A 26,770-nucleotide genomic window follows, 5' to 3' on the forward strand; every position below is an offset into this window, starting at 1 on the left:
TGTCTGAGCTGGGCATCCCCACTCAGCCCCTCTCCATTCCCATGGATGTTAGAGCGCTGGATGGGCGCTCTATAGGCCCTTGTCACCCACAACACCACTCCTATCAACCTACAAGTGTCAGGGGAATCACAGCGAGGCTATCCAATTCATGCTAATTATTGGGGTGGCAGGTAGCTTAGTGGTTAGAGCGTTGGGCCAGTAACCGGAAGGTTTCTGGATCAAATCACCGAGCTGACAAGATAAAAAAAGGCAGTTAACCCACTGTTCCCCGGTAGGCTGTCATTGTAAAGAAGAATTTATTCTTAACTGACTTGCCTAGTTAAATAAAGGTGAAATATATATTTTTTTAATAAGTCTCCTCAGGTTCCCGTGGTATTGGGATTCTCTTGGCTCCAGCGACACAATCACCTTATTGACTGGACTGCTGATGCCATTATGGGCTGGAGGCCATTCTGCCATGCCCATTGCCTGAAGTCAGCACAACCTGCTCCAGGACACCGGGAGTTGCCCCAGACCTCTTCGCCATTCCCGCGGAGTACCAGGACTTCCGGGAGGTTTTCAGTAAGGCCCGGGCCACTTCACGTCCTCCACACCGACCCTATGATTGCGGAATCAACCTTCTCCCAGGCACCACACCGCCCCAGGGACGACTGTACTCTCTGTCCAGTCCGGAGACCAAGGCTATGGAGACCTACATCAAGGACTCCCTAGCTGCAGGGTGTATCCGTCCTTCTGCCTTACCCGCCGGCGCAGGGTTTTTCTTTGTGGAGAAGAAGGACAAAACCCTACGCCCGTGCATCGATTACTGGGGCCTCAATGACATCACGATGAAGAACCGCTAGGTGCTACCACTCATCGCCTCGGCCTTCGAGCTGCTCCAGGGGGCCACCATTTTCTCCAAATTGGACCTGCGGATGCCTACCACCTGGTGCGGATAAGGGAGGGGGACAAGTGGAAGACTGCTTTCAACATGGCCAGCGGTCACTACGAATATCTGGTCATGCCATTTGGCCTTAGCAACGCCCCAGCAGTGTTCCAGGCCCTGGTCAATGACATTCTCTGCGACATGTTGAACCAGTTCGTCTTCATCTACGTTGACAACATCCTTGTTTTCTCCCACTCAGCCCAAGAACACGTGCTCCACGTCCGACAGGTCCTCCACCACCTTCTGGAGAATCAGCTTTTTGTGAAAGCTGAGAAATGCGAATTGCATCGCTCCACCATCCACTTCCTTGGTTACATCATCGCTGTAGGGAATGTACAGATGGATCCCGGGAAGGTGAGAGCGGTGGCGGATTGACCCCAGCCTACGTCCAGAGTGCAGCTGCAATATTTCCTTGGGCTTGCCAACTTTTATGGGTGCTTTATACTGGGCTACAGCACCCTGTCTTCCCCCATCTGCACCCACCTCTCCCAAGGTTCCGTTACGATGTGGGAAATCGTGAGCTTCTCGTGGTGAAGATGGCATTGGAGGAGTGGAGACTAGAGGTCGACCGATTAATCGGAATGGCCGATTAATTAGGGTCGATTTCAAGTTTTTATAACAATCGGGAATCAGTATTTTTGGACGCCGATTTGGTCGATTTTTATTTATTTTTTATTTTTTTTATTTTTATCCATTTGTATTTTTTATTATTATTATTTTTTTTACCTTTATTTAACTAGGTAAGTCAGTTAAGAACACATTCTTATTTTCAATGACAGCCTAGGAACGGTGGGTTAACCTCTTACATCTCTGCTCCAATATCCAATGATGGGCGGGGCGCGAAATACAAACTCCTCTAAAATCCGAAAACTTCCATTTTTCAAACATATGACTATTTTACAGCTATTTAAAGACAAGACTCTCCTTTATCTAACCACACTGTCCGATTTCAAAAAGGCTTTACAGCGAAAGCAAAACATTAGATTATGTCAGCAGAGTACCCAGCCAGAAATAATCAGACACCCATTTTTCAAGCTAGCATATCATGTCACATAAACCCAAACCATAGCTAAATGCAGCACTAACCTTTTATGATCTTCATCAGATGACACACCTAGGACATTATGTTATACAATACATGCATGTCTGTTCAATCAAGTTCATATTTATATCAAAAACCAGCTTTTTACATTAGCATGTGACGTTCAGAACTAGCATTCCCACCGAACACTTCCGGTGATTTTACTAAATTACTCACGATAAACGTTCACAAAAAGCATAACAATTATTTTAAGAATTATAGATACAGAACTCCTCTATGCACTCGATATGTCTGATTTTAAAATAGCTTTTCGGATGAAGCACATTTTGCAATAATCTAAGTACATAGCCCGGCATCACAGGGCTAGCTATTTAGACACCCAACCAGTTTAGCCTTCACCAAAATCACATTTCCTATAAGAAAAATGTTCTTACCTTGCTTGTTGTTCGTCAGAATACACTGCCAGGACTTCTACTTCAATAACAAATGTAGGTTTGGTCCCAAATAATCCATCGTTATGTTCCATCAAGACGTTTTGTTCGTGCGTTCTAGACACTATCCCAACGCTAAATCTCGGCCACGAGCATGACGCAGAATTTGACAAAAAAATTCTAAATATTCCATTACCGTACTTCGAAGCATGTCAACCGCTGTTTAAAACCAATTTTTATGCAATTTATCTCGTAGAAAAGCGATAATATTCCGCCCGGGAATCTGCCTGTCTGTATACTGAGGGAAAAACCGAAAGCCGGGGGCGGGGCGGGTCGCGAGCGTAAGGCTTAGTCCACTGAGTGACCACTTAGCTTTTGCTCTCCTTTGTTTCAGCCAGGGCTTTGAATTACGTCATTCCTGTTTTTCCCGGGCTCTGAGACTCCATTGGAGACGTGCGAAGTGTCACGTAACAGCAGAGATCCTGAGTTTTTAGAAGAGATGTCAAACAAAGAAAATAAAAGGTCTGACAGGGTACTTCCTGAACAGAAGCATCTCAGGTTTTTGCCTGCCATAGGAGTTCTGTTATACTCACAGACACCATTCAAACAGTTTCAGAAACTGTGGAGTGTTTTCTCTCCAAAGCTAATAATTATATGCATATTCTAGTTTCTGGGCAGGACTAATAATCAGATTAAATCGGGTACGTTTTTTATCCAGCCGTGAAAATACTGCCCCCTAGCCATAAGAGGTTAACTGCCTTGTTCAGGGGCAGAACGACAGATTTTTACCTTGTCAGCTCAGGGATTCAATCTTGCAACCTTACGGTTAACTAGTCCAATGCTCTAGCCACCTGCTTTACATTGCACTCCACGAGGTTACGCGAATGCAGTAAGAAGCTAAGGTAAGTTGCTAGCTAGCATTAAACTTATCTTATAAAAAACAATCAATCAATCATAATCACTAGTTAACTACACATGGTTGATGATATTACTAGTTTATCTAGCCTGTCCTGCGTTGCATATAATCGCTTAGGTACACGTTGCTCCAGCCATAAACATCAATGCCTTTCAATCAATACACAAGTATATATTTTTAAACCTGCATATTTAGCGAAAAGAAATCCAGGTTAGCAGGCAATATTAACCAGGTGAAATTGTGTCATTTTGCGTTCATTGCACACAGAGTCAGTGTATATGCAACAGTTTGGGTCGCCTGGCTCGTTGTGAACTAATTTGCCAGAATTTTACGTAATTATGACATAACATTGAAGATTGTGCAATGTAACAGGAATAACGTTTTGTTTTCGAGATGATAGTTTCCGGATTCGACCATATTAATGACCTAAGGCTCGTATTTCTGTGTGTTATTATGTTATAATTAAGTATATGATTTGATAGAGCAGTCTGACTGAGCGGTGGTAGGCAGCAGCAGGCTCGTAAGCATTCATTTAAAATAGCACTTTCGTGCATTTTACCAGCAGCTCTTCGCAATGCTTCAAGGATTGCGCTGTTTATGACTTCAAGCCTGTCAACTCCTGAGATTAGGCTGGTGTAACTGATGTGAAATGGCTAGCTAGTTAGCCGAGTGCGCGCTAATACGTTTCAAACGTCACTCGCTCTGAGACTTGGAGTAGTTGTTTCCCCTTCCTCTACGTGGGTAACGCTGCTTCGAGGGTGGCTGTTGTCGATGTGTTCCTGGTTCAAGCCCAGGTAGGAGCGAGGAGAGGGACGGAAGCTATACTGTTACACTGGCAAGACTAAAGTGCCTATAAGAACATCCAATAGTCAAAGGTATATGAAATACAAATCGTATAGAGAGAAATAGTCCTATAATTCCTATAATATCTACAACCTAAAACATCTTACCTGGGAATATTGAAGACTCATGTTAAAAGGAACCACCAGCTTTCATATGTTCTCATGTTCTGAGCAAGGAACTTAAACGTTAGCTTTTTTACATGGCACATATTGCACTTTTACTTTCTTCTCCAACACTTTGTTTTTGCATTATTTAAACCAAATTGAACATGTTTCATTATTTATTTGAGGCTAAATAGATTTTATTGATATATTATATTAACTTAAGTGTTCATTCAGTATTGTTGTAATTGTCATTATTACAAATATTTTTTAAATCGGCCGATTAATCGGTATCGGCCGTTGGCGGTCATCCAATAATCGGTATCGGCGTTGAAAAATCATAGTCGGTCGATCTCTAGTGGAGACACTGGTTGGAGTGGGCGGAACATCCGTTCATTGTGTGAACCTGGAATATCTCCGCACCGCCAAGCATCTCAATTCCGGGCAAGCCAAGTGACCCCTGGTTTTCACCCGGTTTAACTTCTGCCTCTCCTTCCAACCAGGATCCAAGAATATCAAGCCGGATGCGCTGCCATGCCGCTATAGCCCTGCGGCTACACCCTCGGACCCCGAGACCATCCTTTCCACCTCGTGCCTGGCAACGGCACTCAGCTGGGGAATAGGGAAGCAGGTCCGTGGGGCGCAGCGTTCCCAGCCGAACCCCGGGGGGGAGGGGGCAAATAACAGGTTGTTTGTTCCTGACGCTGACCACTCCTCGGTCCTGGAGTGGGCCCACTACTCCAGGCTTTCTTTCCACCCAGGCTCCCGTCAAACCCTGGTATTTGTGGGGAAACGCTTTTGGTGGTCGACCATGGTCCCGGACGTCTCCGCGTTTGTCGCCGCCTGCAAGGTCTGTGCACAGAACAAGACTCCTCGACAAGCTCCGGCTGGTCTCCTTCAACCACTGCCTGTCCCTTACCGTCCCTGGTCTCACATGTCCCTAGACTTCGTCACGGGTCTTCCCCTTCCCCTCTTCCCCCGCCATCCTGACAGTAGAATTTTCCAAAGCCGGTTTTCCAAAGCTGCCCACTTCATTCCACTCCCCAAGCTACCCTCTGCCAAAGGGACGGCCAAGCTCATGGTGCAGCACGTCTTCCGGATCCATGGACTCCCGGTGGACATGGTCTCCAACCAGGGTTCTCAGTTCTCATCCCGCTTCTGGAAGACGTTCTGAATGCTCATTGAGTCATCAGCCAGCCTGTCCTCTGGGTTCCACCCTCAGTCCAACGGCCAGTCGGAGCGAGCAATCAAGACCTGGAGACAAGTCTTCGCTGCCTTGACTCCGTCAACCCCACCATCTGGAACCAGCAACTCATCTGGGTTGAATATACCTGCAACACCTTCCCCTGCTCTGCCTCTGAGCTCTCATCTTTCGAGTGTTCAAAGGGTTATCAGCCCCCGCTCTTCCTGGGGCAAGCTGAAGAGGTCGGTGTACTCTCGGCCCAGATGTTTGTCCGCCGCTGTCGCCGTACCTGGAAGACAACCCGGTCGGCTCTTCTCAAGACCATCTGCAGGTATCGATGACAAGCGGACTGCCACCGGACCCCGGCTCCCCGGTATCTTGTCGGTCAGAGGGTATGGCTGTCCAGACCTGCCCCTCCGGGTGGAGTCCCGCATCTTTGAGATTGGGCGAAAGCTGTTCATCTTCTGTTGCCCTGTACACTCATATACATCCGACTTTTCATGTGTCTAGGATTAAACCTCTGTCTCACAGCCCTTTGTCTCCTATTTCTAGGTCCACCCCTCTTCCCTGTCTCATTGACGGCCAACCGGCGTACACGGTGAGGCGCTTTCTGAAGGTTCGACCACGAGGCAGGGGATTCCAGTACTTGGTTGACTGGGAGGGTTATGGCCCAGAGGAGAGGTGCTGGGTCCCCGCTAGGAACATTCTGGACCCAGGCCTCATCACCCCGGTCAACCAGGTATGCGCCCAGGTAGGACGCCAGGTGGCGCCCCTAGAGGAGGGGGTTACTATTACAACCTGTTCACCTGTCTTTGTGCTTGTCTCCACCCCCCTCCATGTGTCAACTATTTTCCTCTTTATCCCCAGTGTATTTATACCTGTTTTCTGTTTGTCTGTTGCCAGTTCGTCTTGATACATCAAGCCTACCAGCGTTTTTCCCATACTCCTTTCTGTCTCTAGTTCCTGTTTTCTAGCTTTCCCAATTTTTGACCAGTCTGCCTGCCCTGACCCTGAGCCTGCCTGCCGTTCTGTACCTTTCGGACTCTACTCTGGACTACAGATCTCTGCACGCCCTTGACCTGTCGTTTGCCTGCACCCCTGTTTTTGTAATAAACTTTGGTTACTTCAAAATTGTCTGCATCTGGGTCTTCTCCTGAGCCTTGACAACATGAAAGTAGAGTGAAACAGAGAATAAAAAACAACCCTAACCATTGACTGAGCGCAGGCTCTCTGAGGGTGACGGCTGTTTTATGCAGTGTTCGGCCTGCTCCCTCCTCTTGGACTCATACTCCAGAGCCTCCTGCAGTTTCCTCTTAGCCTTCTTCTCCTTCTTCAAACGCTTCTGGATTATTGCTGAGGGAAAAGAGAGAAGAGGACAAACGTATCAAATTACTTTTATTTAATCGTTTTCTAAGCATATCAATTAGGAATAAATTGTTATTTACAATGACTTAGCAAATGGCAAGTGTGGTGAGAGACAAGATAAACATATTAGGGCCGGCTCAAGCCTTTTGTGGGCTTTAAGCGAGATTTGTTTTGGGGGCCCCACACCTGACGGCGGAGAGAAACATTTTTGTTCAAAAGTAAATTTCCTGCTATTAGAATGGTGTCGGAGAGGATGGCTGACATTTTACATGCTCCTAACCAACTGTGTTATTTTGTTTGTTTGTTTGCGTTGTTTGTAACTTATTTTTTAGCTTATTTTGTACATAATGTTGCTGCTACCGTCTCTTATGACCAAAAATAACTTCTGGACATCAGAACAGTGATTACTCACCACGAACTTCCTTTAACGAGTCTGACGTGTAGGATATACTGCTTTCCCGAGAACAGGCCCAAATCCCCATCATTTGCGTGAAGAGAAGACGGAAAAAAAGGACGTGGATGTCGGCTGCCTTCTGAGAATTCGATGGCGAGCGAGTAAACCCCCACTGCCATCCGTTCTACTGGCCAACGTGGAATCATTGGAAAATAAAATCGATGACCTACGAGCAAGATTAAACTACCAACGGGACATAAAAACTGTAATATATTATGTTTCACCGAGTCGTGGCTGAACGACGACATAAATAACATACAGCTGGCAGGTTATACATTGTATCGGCAGGATAGAATAGCAGCCTCTGGTAAGACAAGGGGTGGCAGTCTATGTATATTTGTAAACAACAGCTGGTGCACGATATCTAAGGAAGTCTTGACGTTTTGCTCGCCTGAGATAGTGTGGTCTACAGCTTATCATGAGATACTCTATCTACCTAGAGAGTTTTCATCTGTATTTTCCGTAGCTGTCTACATACCACCACAGACTGATGCTGGCACTTAGACAGCATTGAATGAGCTGTATACTGCCATAAGCAAACAGGAAAATGCTCATCCAGATGAGGTGCTCCTAGTGGCCGAGGACTTTAATGCAGGAAAACTTAAATCTGTTTTACCAAATTTCAACCACCATGTTAAATGTGCAACCAGATGTGCAACCAGGAAAAAAAACTCTAGACCACCTTTACTCCACACACAGAGATGCGTACAAAGCTCTCCCTCGCCCTCCATTTGGCAAATCTGACCATAATTCTATCCACCTGATTCCAGTTTACATCCAAAACTAAAGCAGGAAGCACCAGTGACTCGGCCAATAAAAAAGTGGTCAGATGAAGCAGATGCTAAGCTACAGGACTGTTTTGCTAGCACAGACTGGAATATGTTATGGGGTTCTTCCGCTGGCATTGAGAAGTACACCACATCAGTCACCGGCTTCATCAATAAGTGCATCGATGACATCGTCCCCACAGTGACTGTATGTACATACCTTAACCAAAAGCCATGGATTACATGCAACATCCGCACATAGCTAAAGGCTAGAGCTTCCACTTTCAAGGAGTGGGACACTAATCCGGACCCTTATAAGAAATCCCGGACCCTTATAAGAAATGGCTCACATCAACACCATCATGCCAGAAACCTTAGACCCCATCCAATTCGCATACCACCCCAACAGATCCACAGATGATGCAATCTCAATCGCACTCCACACTGCCGTTTCCCACCTGGACAAAAGGTACACCTATGTGAGAATGCTGTTCATTGACTACAGCTCAGCGTTCAACACCATAGGGCCCTGGGACTAAACACCTCCCTCTGCAACTGGATCCTGGACTTCCTGACGGGCCACCCCCAGGTGGTAAGGCTAGGCAACAACACATCTGCAATGCTGATCCTCAACACTGGGGCCCCTCAGGGGTGCGTGCTTAGTGCCCTCCTGTACTCCCTGTTCGCCTACGACTGTGTAGCCAAGCAAGACTCCAACACCCTTGGTGTCCACATCGCCAACAAAGTATCATGATCCAAACACGCCAAGACAGTTGTGAAGAGGCTAAGACAACACCTTTTCCCCTCAAGAGAGTGAAGAGATTTGGTATGGGTCCCCAGATCCTCAAAAAGTTCTACAGCTGCACGATCAAGAGCATCCTGACCGGTTGCATTACCGCCTGGTATGGCAACTGCTTAGCATCTGACCGGAAGGTGCTACAGATGTTAGTGTGTATGACCCAGTACATCACTGGGTCCAAGCTTCCTGACATCCAGGACCTGTATACAAGGAGGTGTCAGAGGAAAGCCCAAAAATTGTCAAAGACTCCAGTCACCCAAGTCATACTATGTTCTCTCTGCTACCACATGGCACGCGGTAGCAGACCAAAAGGCTCCTTAACAGCTTCTACCCCCAAGCCATAAGACTGCTCAACAACTAAACTAATCAAATGGCCACACGGACTATTTACATTGAACCCCCCCTTTGTTTTTACACTGCTACTACTCGCTGTTTATTACCTAGGCAGTCACTTTACAAATTACCTGGATTAATCTGTACACCCGCACATAGACTCAGTACCGGTACCCCCTGTATATAGAACCTTGTTATTGTTATGTAAATGTATTGTGTTACCTATTGATTGTTTTTTGTTTTTTTACTTAAGTTTATTTAGTAGATATTGTATTAACTCTATTTCTTGAGCTGCATTGTTCATTAAGGGCTTGTAAGTAAGCATTTTCACGGTAAGGTCTACTACACCTGTTGTATTCACAGCAGGAGACAAATACAATTTGATTTGCTGGAAATAAGACTGCCTGAATTAGCAAACTATATTGAATTCAAATCAGCAAACTGCTGGAGGGACTTAAAGAAAATGAGCTAATTTCTAAGCTGTTTTTTATGAAATTGGCTCATTAAATAATAAAGTACTTGATTAAACTGTTGCAGAGCTTTATAAAACGCAAACGTGTTAACTTAAGTTCTATTTGTGTCACTTCTGTTTAGAATGACGATGAATCATTAATTTCTATAATTCAATATGGATCCATAATTATCTGATCTCTCGCAGTTGTGGGGAACAATACTAAGTGGTTCATTCATTGGAAGCAGTGACATAGAAACACACAGCAGTTTTCTTATGTATGCATGACCCTGTTCATTATTTAGATATGTGTGTTAAACTGTTTTAATGAGCTCTGAAACATGCATACGCAATTGAATTTCAAGGGCTGTGTCCCAAATGGTACCTTACACAGACCCAGTCAAAAGTAGTGCACTACATAGGGAATATGGTGCCATTTAGGACCCAAGCAATGTACTTTCATTTTGATTCTGTATGTAGGTTCATGTACTGTACTGTGTGCATATTGTGTAGTGCAGGAGTCTTCAACCTTTTCTTGCCCAGGGATTGCATTAGCCCCACAACAATTTCACGTCTTGTCTTATCATCAGCTGAATGATAATGGTGAGGAGGTAATCAACATTTTAAAATGAATAGATTTGGTAGACAGTTTTTCACTGCTCATGATTTAATGATTTAATTTTGACTGCTCATGATTTTTATTTATTTATTTAGCTACCCCCTCCGCCCTTGACTTACCCTAAATAAGTCTATGTAACGCACTGTCAGTGTTAGAATCGTAATATCACAAACAGAACTGGAGTTACAACCAGTTTTAGGAGGTTTGAATGGTTTTCCCTCGTTGCTCCTCCTTCTCCCAACAGTAGGGCCTGCTCTACTCCTTCCTTCAGACAGTTGAAATTGCAGTCCTCGAAACTGAACCTAAACTATACCGAAACTAATTTCACACATATAACAATGGATGAAATAAATGAAGTAAAGTTTGATGGGGAGAAAGGCGAGTATGGGTGAGTTGATGAGCGAGGGGAAGAGAACGATGCATAATTCTGTAATCACCAGTAGTGAATGAAGAAAGGGGCGGACCATTCTATTGTATTGATCCATTCTAATCATAATCTTAAAATGGTACATTTACATTTTAGTCTTTACATTTTATATTTTTGATACTGAATGTTATCAGCTCTACAACCAATACTTACTATTAGATAAAGGAAACCTGAGTGAACAAATAACATAACAATTACACACTTATTTTATTTGTGACTCACCACCTGGATTCGGTCTTATGTAGAAAAATGTGAAAAGGTGTTTTTTTACATTAGATAAAAGTAGAGACTCTATAAAAATGGTATATCATACACTGCATTTGAGGAACAATGGGAAAGTAATTCTGCTTTGAAAGTTGATCTACTGGAAAACTCACTTTTGAGAAAATGGCCTTTGAATGTTTTGGTATCTAGTGAAGAGCTCTTTGTCTACACCCATTCAGCATCGTTCACACCCTCTTAAGCTTTAGCCCCACCCATAACGTTTCGCTCTCGGAGCGCACACTTGACGCTCTGGCCGATCATTTGTTTATCTCTGGATAACATGAAAACAGCCTAACCAGCTCTGCTGGCAACAATTTGATTACGCTTTTTTTGCAGACGTTTACTGACACCAGCCATATTCAACGGGTGATGTACACACATCATGTAACATTAGCTAACGAGCCAGCCAGCTAACGTTAGCTAGTGAAACAACAATGAACAAAGTGCCAACAATGCCACAGTGCTGGGAGCTAACCAACCAGGTTCAATGTTAGCTAGCTAACATTAGGCTCTAACTAGAAAAGCAAACGGCTCTGGGATACGAATAATAACATCAGCTAGGGAGCCAGCCAGATAACGTTAGCTAGCTAGCAAAACAGTACACTTTAGCTTGAAATGAAATCACTTTCTGTCAAAATGAGAAACGTGTAATATCTGAAAAATTAGCTAGCTAACGCCAGATGATCTAACCTGTATACATCATCATTCATGATGGACGCGTCTCCCTGTCAGGAATGCCATACCACGGTTGCCCTTAGTTTGAAGATGTAATCCAGAGACAGGCGTTTTCTCCATGTCTTTAGCTATCATACTCCAATTCCTCTGATTTCAAATCTTGATCCTCCAGAAAGTGGAGAGCAACACTTATGCAGCTCCACCACACAATACATAAAAAAAGCCTAATTCGACAGGATTACCAACCCAGACTGACGAGCTCAAATAGATAGAAGCCTTCAATATGGCAGACCAATCCGAACTCCTCTCCTGGCATTTCCAGCCCACTCATTATCTCAGCCAATCATGGCTAGTGGGAAGGTTGCTAACTTTTTCTGTGGCTTAACCAACAAGGCTCATAATTTAACAATTGTATTTGTATTTACAGATGGCATACAAGTTTGTTATTAAGGCACATGAAAGTTCACATGTTCGAGAAGGCATTTCTGCCAAAAAACGCATTTTGATAAAAAAAATATTTTTTACGTTCAAACGGCTTCTGTGAAGTCTTGACTTGGGACATATGCCTAGTTTCCTGAATCGGGTCATATTTATTTAACCTGTTTGGGATAGGAGGCAGTATTTTCATGGCCGGATAAAAAAACGTACCCGAGTTAATCTGGTTACTACTCCTGCCCAGAAACTAGAATATGCATATAATTAGTAGATTTGGATGGAAAACACTCTAAAGTTTCTAAAACGGTTTGAATGGTGTCTGTGAGTATAACAGAACTCATATGGCAGGCCAAAACCTGAGAAGATTCCATACAGGAAGTGCCCTGTCTGACAATTTGTTCTCCTTCTAGGGCATCTCTATCAAAAATACAGCATCTCTGCTGTAACGTGACATTTTCTAAGGCTTCCATTGGCTCTCAGAAGGCGCCAGAAAGTGAAATGACGTCTCTGCAGTCTCTGGGCGAAAAACTGGAGGAGTTTTTGTGAGTGGTCAGGCAGGGAACAATGACACTGGAGTTCGCGTCCACGAGACGACTCCATGTTTTTCTTTCAGTCTATGAATGAATATAACGTCGCCCGGTTGGAATATTAGCGCTATTTTACAAGAAAAATAGCATAAAAATTGATTTTAAACAGCGTTTGACATGCTTCGAAGTACGGTAATGGAATATTTAGAAAAAAAATGGTCACGAAATGCGCTCGCGCGTCACCCTTCGGATAGTGACCTCAACGCATGAACAAAACGGAGCTATTTCAATATAACTATGGATTATTTCGAACCAAAGCAACATTTGTTGTTGAAGTAGAAGTCCTGGGAGTGCATTCTGACAAAGAACAGGAAAGGTAATCCAATTTTTCTTATAGTAATTCTGAGTTTAGTGAGCACCAAACTTGGTGGGTGTCAAATTAGCTAGCCTGTGATGGTCGAGCTATCTACTCAGAATATTGCAAAATGTGCTTTCGCTGAAAAGCTATTTTAAAATCTGACACCGCGATTGCATAAAGGAGTTCTGTATCTATAATTCTTAAAAAATTGTTATGTTTTTTGTAAACGTTTATCGTGAGTAATTTAGTAAATTCACCGGAAGTTTGCGGTGGGTATGCTAGTTCTGAACATCACATGCTAATGTAAAAAGCTTGTTTTTGATATAAATATGAACTTGATTGAACAAAACATGCATGTATTGTATAACATAATGTCCTAGGAGTGTCATCTGATGAAGCTCATCAAAGGTTAGTGCTGCATTTAGCTGTGGTTTTGGTTTTTGTGACATATATGCTTGCTTTGAAAATGGCTGTGTGATTATTTTTGGCATGGTACTCTCCTGACATAATCTAATGTTTTGCTTTCGCTGTAAAGCCTTTTTGAAATTGGACAATGTGGTTAGATTAACGAGAGTCTTGTCTTTAAAATGGTGTAAAATAGTCATATGTTTGAGAAATTGAAGTTATAGCATTTTTAAGGTATTTGTATTTCGCGCCACGCTATACCATTGGATATTGGTGTCCCTATTAATAAACAAAGTTATGCAACAACCAATGCCCCTGTGTGAAAAAGTAATTGCCCCCTTGCACTCAATAACTGGCTGTGTCATCTTTAACTGCAATGACTCCAACCAAACGCTTCCTATAGTTGTTGATCAGTCTCTTACGTCGCTGTGAGGAATTTTCTTCCATGCAGAACTGCTGTAACTCAGCGACATTAGTGGGTTTTCGAGCATGAACAGCTTGTTTCAAGTCTTGCCACAACATCTCAATGGGGATTAGGTCTGACTAGGCCATTCCAAAACTTCAAATGTGTTGCTTTTTAGCCATTTTCATTTAGACTTGATTGTGTGTTTTGGATCATTGTCTTGCTGCATGACCCAACTGAGCTTCAGCTTCAGCTCACAGACGGATCACCTGACAATTTGCCTTAATAGAAAGAAACATGAATTCTGCTCTGTATCAGAGAATTCTACAGGAGAATGTCAGGCCATCTGTCTGTGATCTGAAGCTGAAGCGCAGTTGGGTCATGCAGCAAGACAATGATCCAAAACACATAACAACAAAAAAAGGTATGTCAAAGTGGGTCAAGCAAGTGAAAGTTACGAAAATTGTGGGATAACGGCTAAATTAAATCCAACTGATGCTATTGCGTGAAGAAGCACACTATATAAGCACAACCTGACAATAACTGACTATTTTTGACTGCTGTCATTTTGACATTTAAATTCATTATAATGCCCTTATTGCTTTTGTGCCGAGTTTCACTATTTATCAAGGCCACTTGGTGCTTATAATGATGTTTAAGCTACTGCTGTTTTCATCATTTGACTTCAGTGAGTGTAATATTACGAGTTGAGAAATAAATACATTCTATTTTCTACTGTATATATTTCATTCAAGATGTGTTTATTCTGTTGTTGCTAGCAATATTCATGAAAACATTGTAAAGAAAATTAATTTGAATATTATTCTAATTTTGTTATATATTTTAACGGACCCCCTGCAGTACCGCCGTGGACCCTGGTTGAATATCCCTGGTGTAGTGTAATTGTTGTTCTTGTGAGCAGCAGCTAGTAGACTGCACTGCTATGTGACCCACACACAGAGACTCTGAGTCTTTCTTTCACATTCTCTCTCTCACATTCTCTGCCAGGTGGTTGTCAGTACCTCTGTTCTTTTGTGTGCAAACACACACACATTATTCCGCTCACCTTCTCTCTCTCTCTCTCTCTCTCTCTCTCTCTCTCTCTCTCACACTCTCTCACTCACTCACTCACTCACTCACTCTCACTCTCTCTCACTCTCTCTGCCAGGTGGTTGTCAGTACCTCTGTTCTTTTGTGTGCAAACACACACACACACCTACCTCTGTTCTTCTGTTCGATAGCGAGCTGTTTCTCCAGGGTCTCCCTGAGCTCTCTTTCCCTGAACAGCTCCATCTTCAGCTCCGTCTTCTCCAGCTGCACCTGCTTCTCCTGGGCCCGCGCATTGTCAATTGCCACCTTCAGCAGGCCCTGCACACACACATACAAACACACACACACCAGTTAGTACAAATACACTCACAAGTGCATGCACACGCACGCACGCACGCACGCACTCACACACACACACACACACACACACACACACACACACACACACACACACACACACACACACACACACAATTACAGAGCAACATGTAAAGGTAAAATAAACTGCTATTGAATGAGCGATAGTTATGTTTTATCAGTTACAGTACGTTTTGTGTATGTGCTATCATTGTATTTCTTCATGGTAACAATTGAGTTAATAAAAAAAAAAGGGTCAAGTGTGCGAGCTGGAGTGATTGAGGTTTGTCTGACCCCTCTTGGTCATAGTTGTGAAATACAGGTGGACGAATGGAGGAGGATCTAGCGCATCTTTATCTTGCTAAGGCCTGTTCTATCATATTTTCATCTACAGAGCGCAGACCCCTTGACGTTGTTTTTACATTTTGTTACGTTAAAGCCTTATTCTAAAATTGATTAAATAATTTTTTCCCCTCGTCAATCTACACACAATAGCCCATAATGACAAACCAAAAACTGTTTTTTTAAATATTAAAAATAAAATAAAAAACAGATACCTTATTATATAAGAATTCAGGCCCTTTGTTATGAGCCTTGAAATTGAGCTCAGGTGCATCCTGGTTCTATGGATCATCCTTGGGATGTTTCTAAAAAATTGATTGGAGTTTACCTTTGGTAAATTCAATTAATTGAACATGATTTGGAAAGGCACACATGTGTCTATATAAGGTCCCACAGTTGACAATGCATGTTAGATCAAAAACCAAGCCACGAGGTCAAAGGAACTGTCTACAGAGCTCCGAGACAGGATTGTGTTGAGGCACAGATCTGGGGAAGGGTACCCAAACATTTCTACAGCATTGAAGGTCCCCAAGAACACAGTGGCCTCCATCATTCTTAAATGGAATATATTTGGAACCACCAAGACTCATCCAAGAGCTGGTCGCCTGGCCAAACTGAGCAATCGGGGGAGAAGGGCCTTGGTCAGGGCGGTGACCAAGAACACAATGGTCACTCTGACAGAGATCCAGAGTTCTTCTGTGGAGATTAAATAACCTTCCAGAAGGACAACCATCTCTGCAGCACTCCACCAATCAGGTCTTTAAAGTAGAGTGGCCAGGCGGAAGCCACTCCTCAGTAAAAGGCACATGACAGCCCGCTTGGAGCACCGCTCATCAACTGGCCAATACCATCCCTATGGTGAAGCATGGTGGTGGCAGCATCATACGGGGGGGTTCAACGGCAGGGACTGGGAGACTAGTCAGGATCGAGGGAAAGATGAATGGAGCAAAGTACAGAGAGATCCTTGATGAAAACCTGCTCCAGAGTGCTCAGGACCTCAGACTGGGGTGAAGGTTCACCTTCCAACAGGACAACAACCCTAGGCAGACAGCCAAGACAATGCAGCAATGGCTTCGGGACAAGTTTCTGAATGTCCTTGACTGGCCCAGCCAGAGCCCGGACTTGAACCCGATCAAACTTTCTGGAGAGACCTGAAAATAGCTGTGCAGCGACGCTCCCCATCCAACCTGACAAAGAGAGAGGATCTGCAGAGAAGAATGGAAGAAACTCACCAAAAACAAGTTTGCCAAGCTTGTAGCGTCATACCCAAGAAGACTCGAGGCTGTTATCGCTGTCAAGGTGTTTCAACAAAGTACTGAGTAAAGGGTCTGAATATTTATGTAAAAAAGGAGGACCAAGCACGCCCCCATTCTCGTCGACGGGGCTGTAGTGGAGCAGGTTGAGAGCTTCAAGTTCCTCGGTGTCCACATCAACAACAAACTAGAATGGTCCAAACACACCAAGACAGTCGTGACGAGGGCATGACAAAGCCTATTTCCCCTCAGGAAACTAAAAAGATTTGGCATGCGTCCTGAGATCCTCAAAAGGTTCTAAAGCTGCAACATCGAGAGCATCCTGACTGGTTGTATCACTACATGGTATGGCAATTGCTCGGCCTCTGACCGCAAGGCACTAAAGAGGGTAGTGCGTACGGCCCAGTACATCACTGGGGCAAAGCTGTCTGCCATCCAGGACCTCTACACCAGGCGGTGTCAGAGAAAGGCCCTAAAAATTGTCAAAGACCCCAGCCACCCCAGTCATAGACTGTTCTCTCTACTACCGCATGGCAAGGGGTACCGGAGTGCCAAGTCAAAGACAAAAAGGCTTCTCAACAGTTTTTACCCCCAAGCCATAAAACTCCTGAACAGGTAATCAAATGGCTACCCAGACTATTTGCATTGTGTGCCACCCCCCAACCCCCCCAAACCGTCTTTTTACGCTGCTGCTACTCTCTGTTTATCATATATGCATAGGCACTTTAACTATACATTCATGTACATACTACCTCAATTGGGCCGACCAACCAGTGCTCCCGCACATTGGCTAACCGGGCTATCTGCATTGTGTCCCACCACCTGCCAACCCCTCTTTTACATTTACATTTTAGTCATTTAGCAGACGCTCTTATCCAGAGCGACTTACAGTAGTGAATGCATACATTTCATACAATTTCATACATTTTTATTATTTTTTTTTTAATGTTTTTTTGCTGGCCCCCCATGGGAATCGAACCCACAACCCTGGTGTTGCAAACACCATGCTCTACCAACTGAGCTACAGGGAAGGCTGCTACTCTCTGTTCATCACATATGCATAGTCACTTTAACCATATCTACATGTACATACTACCTCAATCAGCCTGACTAACCGGTGTCTGTATGTAGCCTCGCTACTTTTATTGGCTCGCTACTGAATATAGCCTGTCTTTTTACTGTTGTTTTATTTCTTTACTTACCTATTGTTCACCTAACACCTTTTTTGCACTATTGGTTAGAGCCTGTAAGTAAGCATTTCACTGTAAGGTCGCCTACACCTGTTGTACTCGGCGGACGTGACAAATAAACTTTGATTTGATTTGATATTTCCGTTTTTATTGTATTTTTTTTTAGCAAAAATGAATAAAAACCTTTTGCTTGTCATTATGGGGTATTGTGTGTACATTGATGAGGGGGAAAAAACGATTTTATACATTTTAGAATAAGGCTGTAACGTAACAAAATGTGGAAAAAGTCAACGGTCTGAATACTTTCAGAATACATTGTATAATCCTTTTTGACCTTAATAAGGATCTATCAAACCAAGACCCACACCCCATTTTTCTCAGACTCATTGCTATTGCCCTAGGTCTGGGATTTCCGAGACTAAGGATCTATTAATGATACCAACTGAGATACAAACATCTCTCTCAGGCTTTTACAGCCATGCTACTACTACTGTTCGACTACTTATTATTATAGTCTCCATTCTGTGCAGTGTCTGTTTCCACAACAATTACTCTCCATCTACATGTAATTACACCAAATGCAGTGGGCTATAGTTTACTAATTGTTGGTTCCCATGACACCAATTTAGACATAGTTGCTTTATCTCAATTATCTGCTCGGTTTCATTTTGTTGATTTGTGCATAAATATTAAATGCCGAGATCATTATCAGAGATTACTTACTTTAGTGTTGGAGTTGTGTGTGGATGTGTGTTGGAGATGTGTGTTGTTTTCTAATTAATGCACAGAACAAGGGGATAACCGTAGAGGACTCTGATGTCTGTGGTATCGGGGTATCGGAGCAGCGAGCAAGGGAGTGCTGTATCCACATCATTGCACTCTGATATACACTGAACAAAATATGAACGCAACATGCTACAATTTCAAAGATTTTACTGAGTTACAGTTCATATTAGAAAATCTGTCAATTGAAATCACTTCATTAGGCCCTAATCGATGGATTTCACATGACTGGGAATACAGATATGTATCTATAGGTCACAGATACCTTTAAAAAAAACTCTTTGGGCAAGGCGTGCCGCTAGCGACCCACCCACAAGATCCAGTGAAATTGCAGAGCGCCAAATTCAAATTACAAAAATAGTAATAATAAACATTCATGAAAATACAAGTGTTATACATCGGTTAAAATATTAAGTTCTTGTTAATCCAGCCGCTTTGTCAGATTTCAAAAAGGCTTTACGGCGAAAGCATACCATGCGATTATCAGAGGACAGCGCCCCACTTACAAAAGCATACAAACATTTTGCAACTAAGCAGAGGAGTCACGAAAGTCAGAAATAGCGATAAAATAAATCACTTACCTTTGAAGATCTTCCTCTGTTGGCAATCCAAAGGGTCCCAGCTACACAATAAATGGTTGTTTTGTTCAATAAAGTCCCTCTTTATATCCCAAAAACTCTGTTTTGTTTTGTTCAGTAATCCACTGGCTCAAATGATGTCAAAACACGCAGACGAATACATCCTATTAGTACCGGTAAAGTTCGTCGAAACATGTCAAATGATGTTCATAATTAATCCTCAGGTTGTCAATTATCAAAATAATCGCTAATATTTAAACCGGACAATAGCGTATTCAATAGAAAGGAAAAAGAACGAAGAGTGTGCACACAGTCACGCAAACCAGTACTGCATGATTCCATAGACCACTTACCAAAAGGTCTTATTCTTCGTCATTTTTCAGAAAACAAGCCTGAAACCATGTCTAAAGACTGTTGACATCTAGTGGAAGCCATAGGAACTGCAATCTGGGCCCTAAACCCTTATATAGTCAATTTGCTTTCAATGGAAAACCACTCACATCAAATCACATTTCCTGGATGGATTTTCCTCGGGTTTTCGCCTGCCATATCAGTTCTGCTACACTCACAGACATTATTTTAACAGTTTTAAAAACTTCAGAGTGTTTTCTATCCAAATCTACCACTTAAATAAAGGCGGAGGTGTTGCTAACATTTACGATAGCAAATTTCAATTTACAAAAAAAAACTGTTTTCGTCTTTTGAGCTTCTAGTCATGAAATCTATGCAGCCTACTCAATCACTTTTTATAGCTACTGTTTACAGGCCTCCTGGGCGGTATACAGCGTTCCTCACTGAGTTCCCTGAATTCCTATCGGACCTTGTAGTCATAGCAGATAATATTCAAATCTTTGGTGACTTTAACATTCACATGGAAAAGTCCACAGACCCACTCCAAAAGGCTTTCGGAGCCATCATCGACTCAGTGGGTTTTGTCCAACATGTCTCTGGACCTACTCACTGCCACAGTCATACTCTGGACCTAGTTTTGTCCAATGGAATAAATGTTGTGGATCTTAATGTTTTTCCTCATAATCCTGGACTATCAGACCACCATTTTATTACGTTTGCAATCGCAACAAATAATCTGCTCAGACCCCAACCAAGGAGCATCAAAAGTCATGCTATAAATTCTCAGACAACCCAAAGATTCCTTGATGCCCTTCCAGACTCCCTCTGCATACCCAAGGATGTCAGAGGACAAAAGTCAGTTAACCACCTAACTGAGGAACTCAATTTAACCTTGCGCAATACCCTAGATGCAGTTGCACCCCTAAAAACTAAAAACATTTGTCATAAGAAACTAGCTCCCTGGTATACAGAAAATACCCGAGCTCTGAAACAACTTCCAGAAAATTGGAATGGAAATGGTGCCACACCAAACTGGAAGACTTCCGACTAGCTTGGAAAGGCAGTACCGTGCAGTATCGAAGAGCCCTCACTGCTGCTCGATCATCCTATTTTCCAATCTAATTAAGGAAAATAAGAACAATCCGAAGAAAAATAATTTATACTGTCGCAAAGCTAACTAAAAAGCAGCATTCCCCAAGAGAGGATGGCTTTCACTTCAGCAGTGATAAATTCATGAACTTCTTTGAGGAAAAGATCATGATCATTAGAAAGCAAATTACGGACTCCTCTTTAAATCTGCGTATTCCTCCGAAGCTCAGTTGTCCTGAGTCTGCACAAATCTGCCAGGACCTAGGATCAAGGGAGACACTCAAGTGTTTTAGTACTATATCTCCTGACAGAATTATGAAAATAATCATGGCCTCTAAACCCTCAAGCTGTATACTGGACCCTATTCTAACTACACTACTGAAAGAGCTGCTTCCTGTGCTTGGCCCTCCTATGTTGAACATAATAAACGTCTCTCATTCCACCGGATGTGTTCCAAACTCACTAAAAGTGGCAGTAATAAAGCCTCTCTTGAAAAAGCGAAACCTTGAACCAGAAAATATAAAAAACCATTGGCCTATATCGAATCTCCCATTCCTCTCAAAAATTTTGGAAAAAGCTGTTGCTCAGCAACTCACTGCCTTCCTGAAGACAAACAATATATACGAAATGCTTCAGTCTGGTTTTAGACCCCATCATAGCACTGAGACTGCACTTGTGAAGGTGGTAAATGACCTTTTGATGGCGTCAGACCGAGGCTCTGCATCTGTCCTTGTGCTCCTAGACCTTAGTGCTGCTTTTGATACCATCGATCACCACATTCTTTTGGAGAGAAAGGAAACCAAAATTGGTCTACACGGACAAGTTCTGGCCTGGTTTAGATCTTATCTTTCACTGCTATGCGGAAGACACACAGCTGTACATTTCAATGAAACATTGTGAATACACAAAATTGCCCTCGCTGGAAGCCTGTGTTTCAGACATAAGGAAGTGAGTGGATGGCTGCAAACGTTCTACTTTTAAACTCGGACAAAACAGAGATGTTTGTTCTAGGTCCCAAGAAACAAAGAGATCTTCTGTTGAATCTGACAATTAATCTTGATGGTTGTACAGTCATCTCAAATAAAAATGTGAAGGACCTCGGCGTTACTCTGGACCCTGATCTCTCTTTTGACGAACATATCAAGATTGTTTCAAGGACAGCTTTTTTCCATCTGCGTAACATTGCAAAAATCAGAAATGTTCTGTCCAAAATTGATGCAGAAAAATCTATCCATGCTTTTGTTACTTCTAGGTTAGACTACTGCAATGCTCTACTTTCCGGCTACCCGGATAAAGCACTAAATAAACTTCTGCTAGTGCTAAATACGGCTGCTAGAATCCTGACTAGAACCAAACATTTTATCATATTACTCCAGTGCTAGCCTCCCTACACTGGCTTCCTGTTAAGGCAAGGGCTGATTTCAAGTTTTACTGCTAACCTACAAAGCATTACATGGGCTTGCTCCTACCTATCTTAACGATTTGGTCCTGCCGTACATACCTACACATACATACTTCTACACCTGCATTGCTTGCTGTTTGGGGTTTTAGGCTGGGTTTCTGTACAGCACTTGGATATATCAGCTGATTGTACTTAAGCTGAATGGTACTTAAGACAAACGGCTATACTAACTGAAGTTTTCTTTACTCTATTGCTATTTGTAAGATCTACCTGTGTATTAGCTAGGGTATTCTCTATTGATGGACCTAATATGTGTAAAGATTATTGCTAAAGCCTACCTGTAGAGTATTTCTAAGGTCTACTTGTATAGTATTGCTAAGTCCTACAAGTATAGTATTGCTAAGGCCTACCTGTATAGCATCGCTAAGGCATACCTGTAGAGTATTACTAAGGCATACTTGTATAGTATTGCTAAGATCTGCCTGTAAACTATTGCTAAGGCATACCTGTAGAGTATTACTAAGGCATATTGTATAGTACTGCTAAGATCTACCTGTAAACTATTGCTAAGGCTTACCTGTACAGTATTGCTAAGGCCTACCTGTATCGTATTGCTAAGGCCTTCCTGTATAGAGAATTGTTTCGGCTTACCTGTATAGAATTGCTAAGGCCTTCCTGTATAGAGAATTGGTTAGGCTGACCTGTATAGAATTTCTAAGGCCTAACTGCGTAGTATATTGCAATGGCCTACACGTATTGAGCGTTAATAAGGCCTCCATGTATAGTGAGGAGTATATTACTAAGGTGAATGTGAGGTCACTGTACCTGAGTGTTAGAGAGTAGCGTCTCTATTGGTCAGACCTACATGTACTGTATATTAGAAAGGGGAGTATTGTCTTTACCCTGTCTGTGAATAAAACCTATTGCATACAAGTATGTTAGTGAGAAGGGTCTCTATTGGTCAGACCTACAGTACCAGTCAAAAGTTTGGACACACTTACTCATTCCAGGGTTTTTCTTTATTTTGACCCCCGAGTGGCGCAGCGGTCTAAGGCACTGCATCTCAGTGCTAGAGGCGTCTCTATAGACCCTGGTTAGATTCCAGGCTCTAACACAAACAGCCGTGATTGGGAGTCTCATAGGGCGGTGCACAAATGGCACAGCATCATCCGGGTTAGGGTTTGGCCGGGTAGGCAGTCATTGTAAATAAGAATTTGTTCATCACTGACTTGCCTAGTTAAATAAAAGTTAAATAAAAATTATACATTGTAGAATAATAGTGAAGACATCAAAACTATGAAATAACACATATGGAATCATGTAGTAACCAAAAAAGTGTTAATTTTATCGCTATTTCTGACTTTTGTTAGCCTGTTGAGGCCAGGGGGCAGGATCTTATCTCGGTATTGGGATTCACTGTCATGTGACCATGGCGGGGAATTCAAAACTGCAAGAATAATCATTTCAAATAATCAAATAATCAACTATTTTCCTCCATTTGAAAGATATATCTCCTAAATCTAACCACGCTGTCCGATTTTCAGAGGCTTTACGGAGAATGCATAAAGTTAGGTTATGTTAGGAGAGTACATTGACAATAGCTGTGTGTAATGTTTAGCCAATTAAAAGAAGGGCATCAACAGACAGAAAACTAGCTAGAATTATGCACTTACCTTTGACAATCTGCATCAGATGACACTCATAGGACATTATGTTATACAATACATGCATTTTTAGTTCCATCAAGTTCATATTTATATCCAAAAACAGCATTTACAGTCGCGGTGAAATTCAGAATTTTTTTCGGCTCGAATGCTCCCAGTGAATCCAGCATTACAAATCACGGAATTACTATTCGAAAACATTGGTAAATTATAATATTGTCATTCAAAGAATAATATATTATCATCTCGTAATTGCTACCGAATGGCCAGATCTCAAAATAACTTTACTGGGAAATCACATTTTGCTATAAACTGGGTACTATGCAAAGAACAATAGGCTAAGCTATAAGCTAAGCTATACAGTTAGCATCATCTAATATCGATAAATAACATTGTAAATATCCCCTTACCTTTGATTATCTCCATCAGAAGGCACTGCCAGGTCCAGAACAAATGTGCTTTCTTTTGACAAAGTTCATAATTTATGTCCAAATAACACCAAATAGTTAGCGTTCAGTAGGCTCCCACAAAATGAGTTGGTAGGTGTAAAGTCACGCCGAAAAGCTAAAAAAAAACTAGTAAATAATCTATTTACGTTTGTTCAAACATGTCAAACGTTGTTTAGCATTAATCTTTTGGTCCATTTTTAACGTGAAACATCAGTAAACATCAGTAATATTTTCACACAACCTATCAAGTGTCTAGAATAAACGATTATGACAAAGACACTCTTCTCAGATTTATGCGCAGGCGCAAAAAATGAAGTGATGACGTGTCAACTTCCAAGCATTCTAATTCGGTCTGTATTCATCACAGATGCTTCAAACAACTTTATAAAGATCGTTGACATCTAGTGGAATCCGTAGGAGTTGCGAACTGAATCCTTTCTCACTATGGTATCTATAAAACAATGACACTAAATAGTACAGTCACAATTTTTTTAATCTATTTTTCACAGGTTTTTGCCTGCAATATGAGTTTTGTTATACTTACAGACACCATTCAAACTGTTTTAGAAAATTCAGAGTGTTTACTATCCAAACCTGAACAATAATATGCATATTCTAGCTTCTGAGTTGGTGTAGGAGGCAGTTAAAAATGGGCACATATTTTTTTCCAAAATTCTCAATACTGCCCCCTAGCCCAAACAGGTTTTAATCCTCTACTTGGCTGGTTACTGTTTGTAATTATTTATCTGCTGGGCGCTGTTCTCAGATAATCGCATGGTTTGCTTTCACCGTAAAGTATTTTTGAAATCTGACACCGTGGTTGGATTAACAAAAAGTTCATCTTTATACTGATGTATAACACTTGTATGTTTTATGAATTTTTATAATGAGTATTTCTGTTTTTGAATTTGGCGCTCTGCAATTTCACTGGATGTTGGCCAGGTGGGACGGTAGCGTCCCACACCCCCTAGAGAGGTTTAATGCGTTTGAGCCAATCAGTTGTGTTGTGACAAGGTAGGGGTGGAATACAGAAGATAGCCCTATTTAGTAAAATACCATATCTTGGCATTACCAGCTCAAATAAGCAAAGACAAACGACAGTCCATCATTACTTTAAGACATGGTCAGTCAATACGGAACATTTTTAGAACTTTGAAAGCTTCTTCAAATGTTGTCACAAAAACCATCAAGCGCTATGATGAAACTGTCTCTCATGAAGACCACCACAGTAAATGAAGACGCAGAGTTAACTCTGCAACTCAGATAAATGCAGCCCAAATAAATGCTTCAGAGTTCAAGTAACAGACACATCTCAACATTAACTGTTCAGAGGAGACTGCATGAATCAGGCCTTCATGGTCAAATTGCTGCAAAGAAACCCTTAATAAAGTACACCAATAAGAAGAAGAGACTTGCTTGGGCCAAGAAACACGAGCAATGGACATTAGACCGGTGGAAAACTGTCCTTTGGTCTGATGAGTCCAAATTTAAGGAGGTGGTGTGAGGGTGCTTTGCTGGTGACACTGTCTGTGATTTATTTAGAATTAAAGGCATACTTAACCAGCATTTCACTACACCCGCAATAACGCCACCTAGTATATAGGTCCTGGATGTCAGGAAGCTTGGCCCCAGTGATGTACTGGGCTGTACTCCCTGATCGCCCATGGTCAGATGCCGAGCAGTTTCTATACCAGGCGGTGATGCAACCGATCAGGATGCTCTTGATGGTGCAGCTGTATAACTTTTTGAGGATCTGGGGACCCATGGCAAATATTTTCAGCCTCCTGAGGGGGAAAGGTGTTGTAGTGCCCTCTTCACAACTGTCTTGGTGTGGTTGGACCATGATAGATCGTTGGTGATCTGGGCAACAAGGAACTCAACCCGCTCCACTTCAGCCCCGTCGATGTTAATGGGACCTGTTTGGCCCTCCTTTTCCTTTAGTCCACAATCAGCTCCTTTGTCTTGTTCACATTGAGGTAGAGGTTGTTGTCTCTGACCTCCCTATAGGCTGTCTTATCGTTGTCGGTGATCAGGCCTATTAGTGCTGTGTCGTCAGCAAAGTTAATGATGGCATTGGAGTCGTGCTTGGCCACACAGTCGTGGGCAAACAGGGAGTACAGGAGAGGACTAAGTACGCACCCCTGAGGGACCCACTTGTTGAGGATCAGCGTGGCAGATGTGTTGTTGCTTACCCTTACCACCTGCGAGTGGCCCATCAGGAAGTCCAGGATCCAGTTGCAGAGGGAGGTGTTTAGTCCCAGGGCGCTATGGTGTTGAACGCTGAGCTGTAGTCAATGAACAGCATTCTCACATAGGTGTTCCTTTGTCCAGGTGGGAAACAGCAGTGTGGAGTGTGATTGAGATTGCGTCATCTGTGGATCTGTTGGGGTGGAATGCAAATTGGAGGGGGTCTAGGGTTTCTGGCATGATGGTGTTGATATGAGCCATGACCAGCCTTTCAAAGCACTTCATGGCTACCGACGTGAGTCCTATGGGGCGGTAATCATTTAGGCAGGTTACCTTAGTGTTTTTGGGCACT

General features: G+C 42.6%; 1 protein-coding gene across 2 annotated transcripts in view; it reads right to left on the reverse strand.

The window, feature by feature from the left end:
- The window catches only part of dachd (dachshund d), a 348,937-nt gene that overhangs the window by 17,495 nt on the left and 304,672 nt on the right, over positions 1–26,770 (reverse strand). For both annotated transcript variants that reach the window (XM_029703673.1, XM_029703674.1), the window contains exons 8-9: positions 14,944–15,091; positions 6,651–6,794 (exon numbers count right to left, since the gene is read on the reverse strand). In XM_029703673.1, the coding sequence (XP_029559533.1) occupies positions 6,651–6,794; positions 14,944–15,091 (292 nt within the window). The remainder of the gene's footprint in view (positions 1–6,650; positions 6,795–14,943; positions 15,092–26,770) is intronic.

Source organism: Salmo trutta, chromosome 20 (genome assembly GCF_901001165.1).
Source record: "Salmo trutta chromosome 20, fSalTru1.1, whole genome shotgun sequence".
NCBI lineage: Eukaryota > Metazoa > Chordata > Actinopteri > Salmoniformes > Salmonidae > Salmo > Salmo trutta.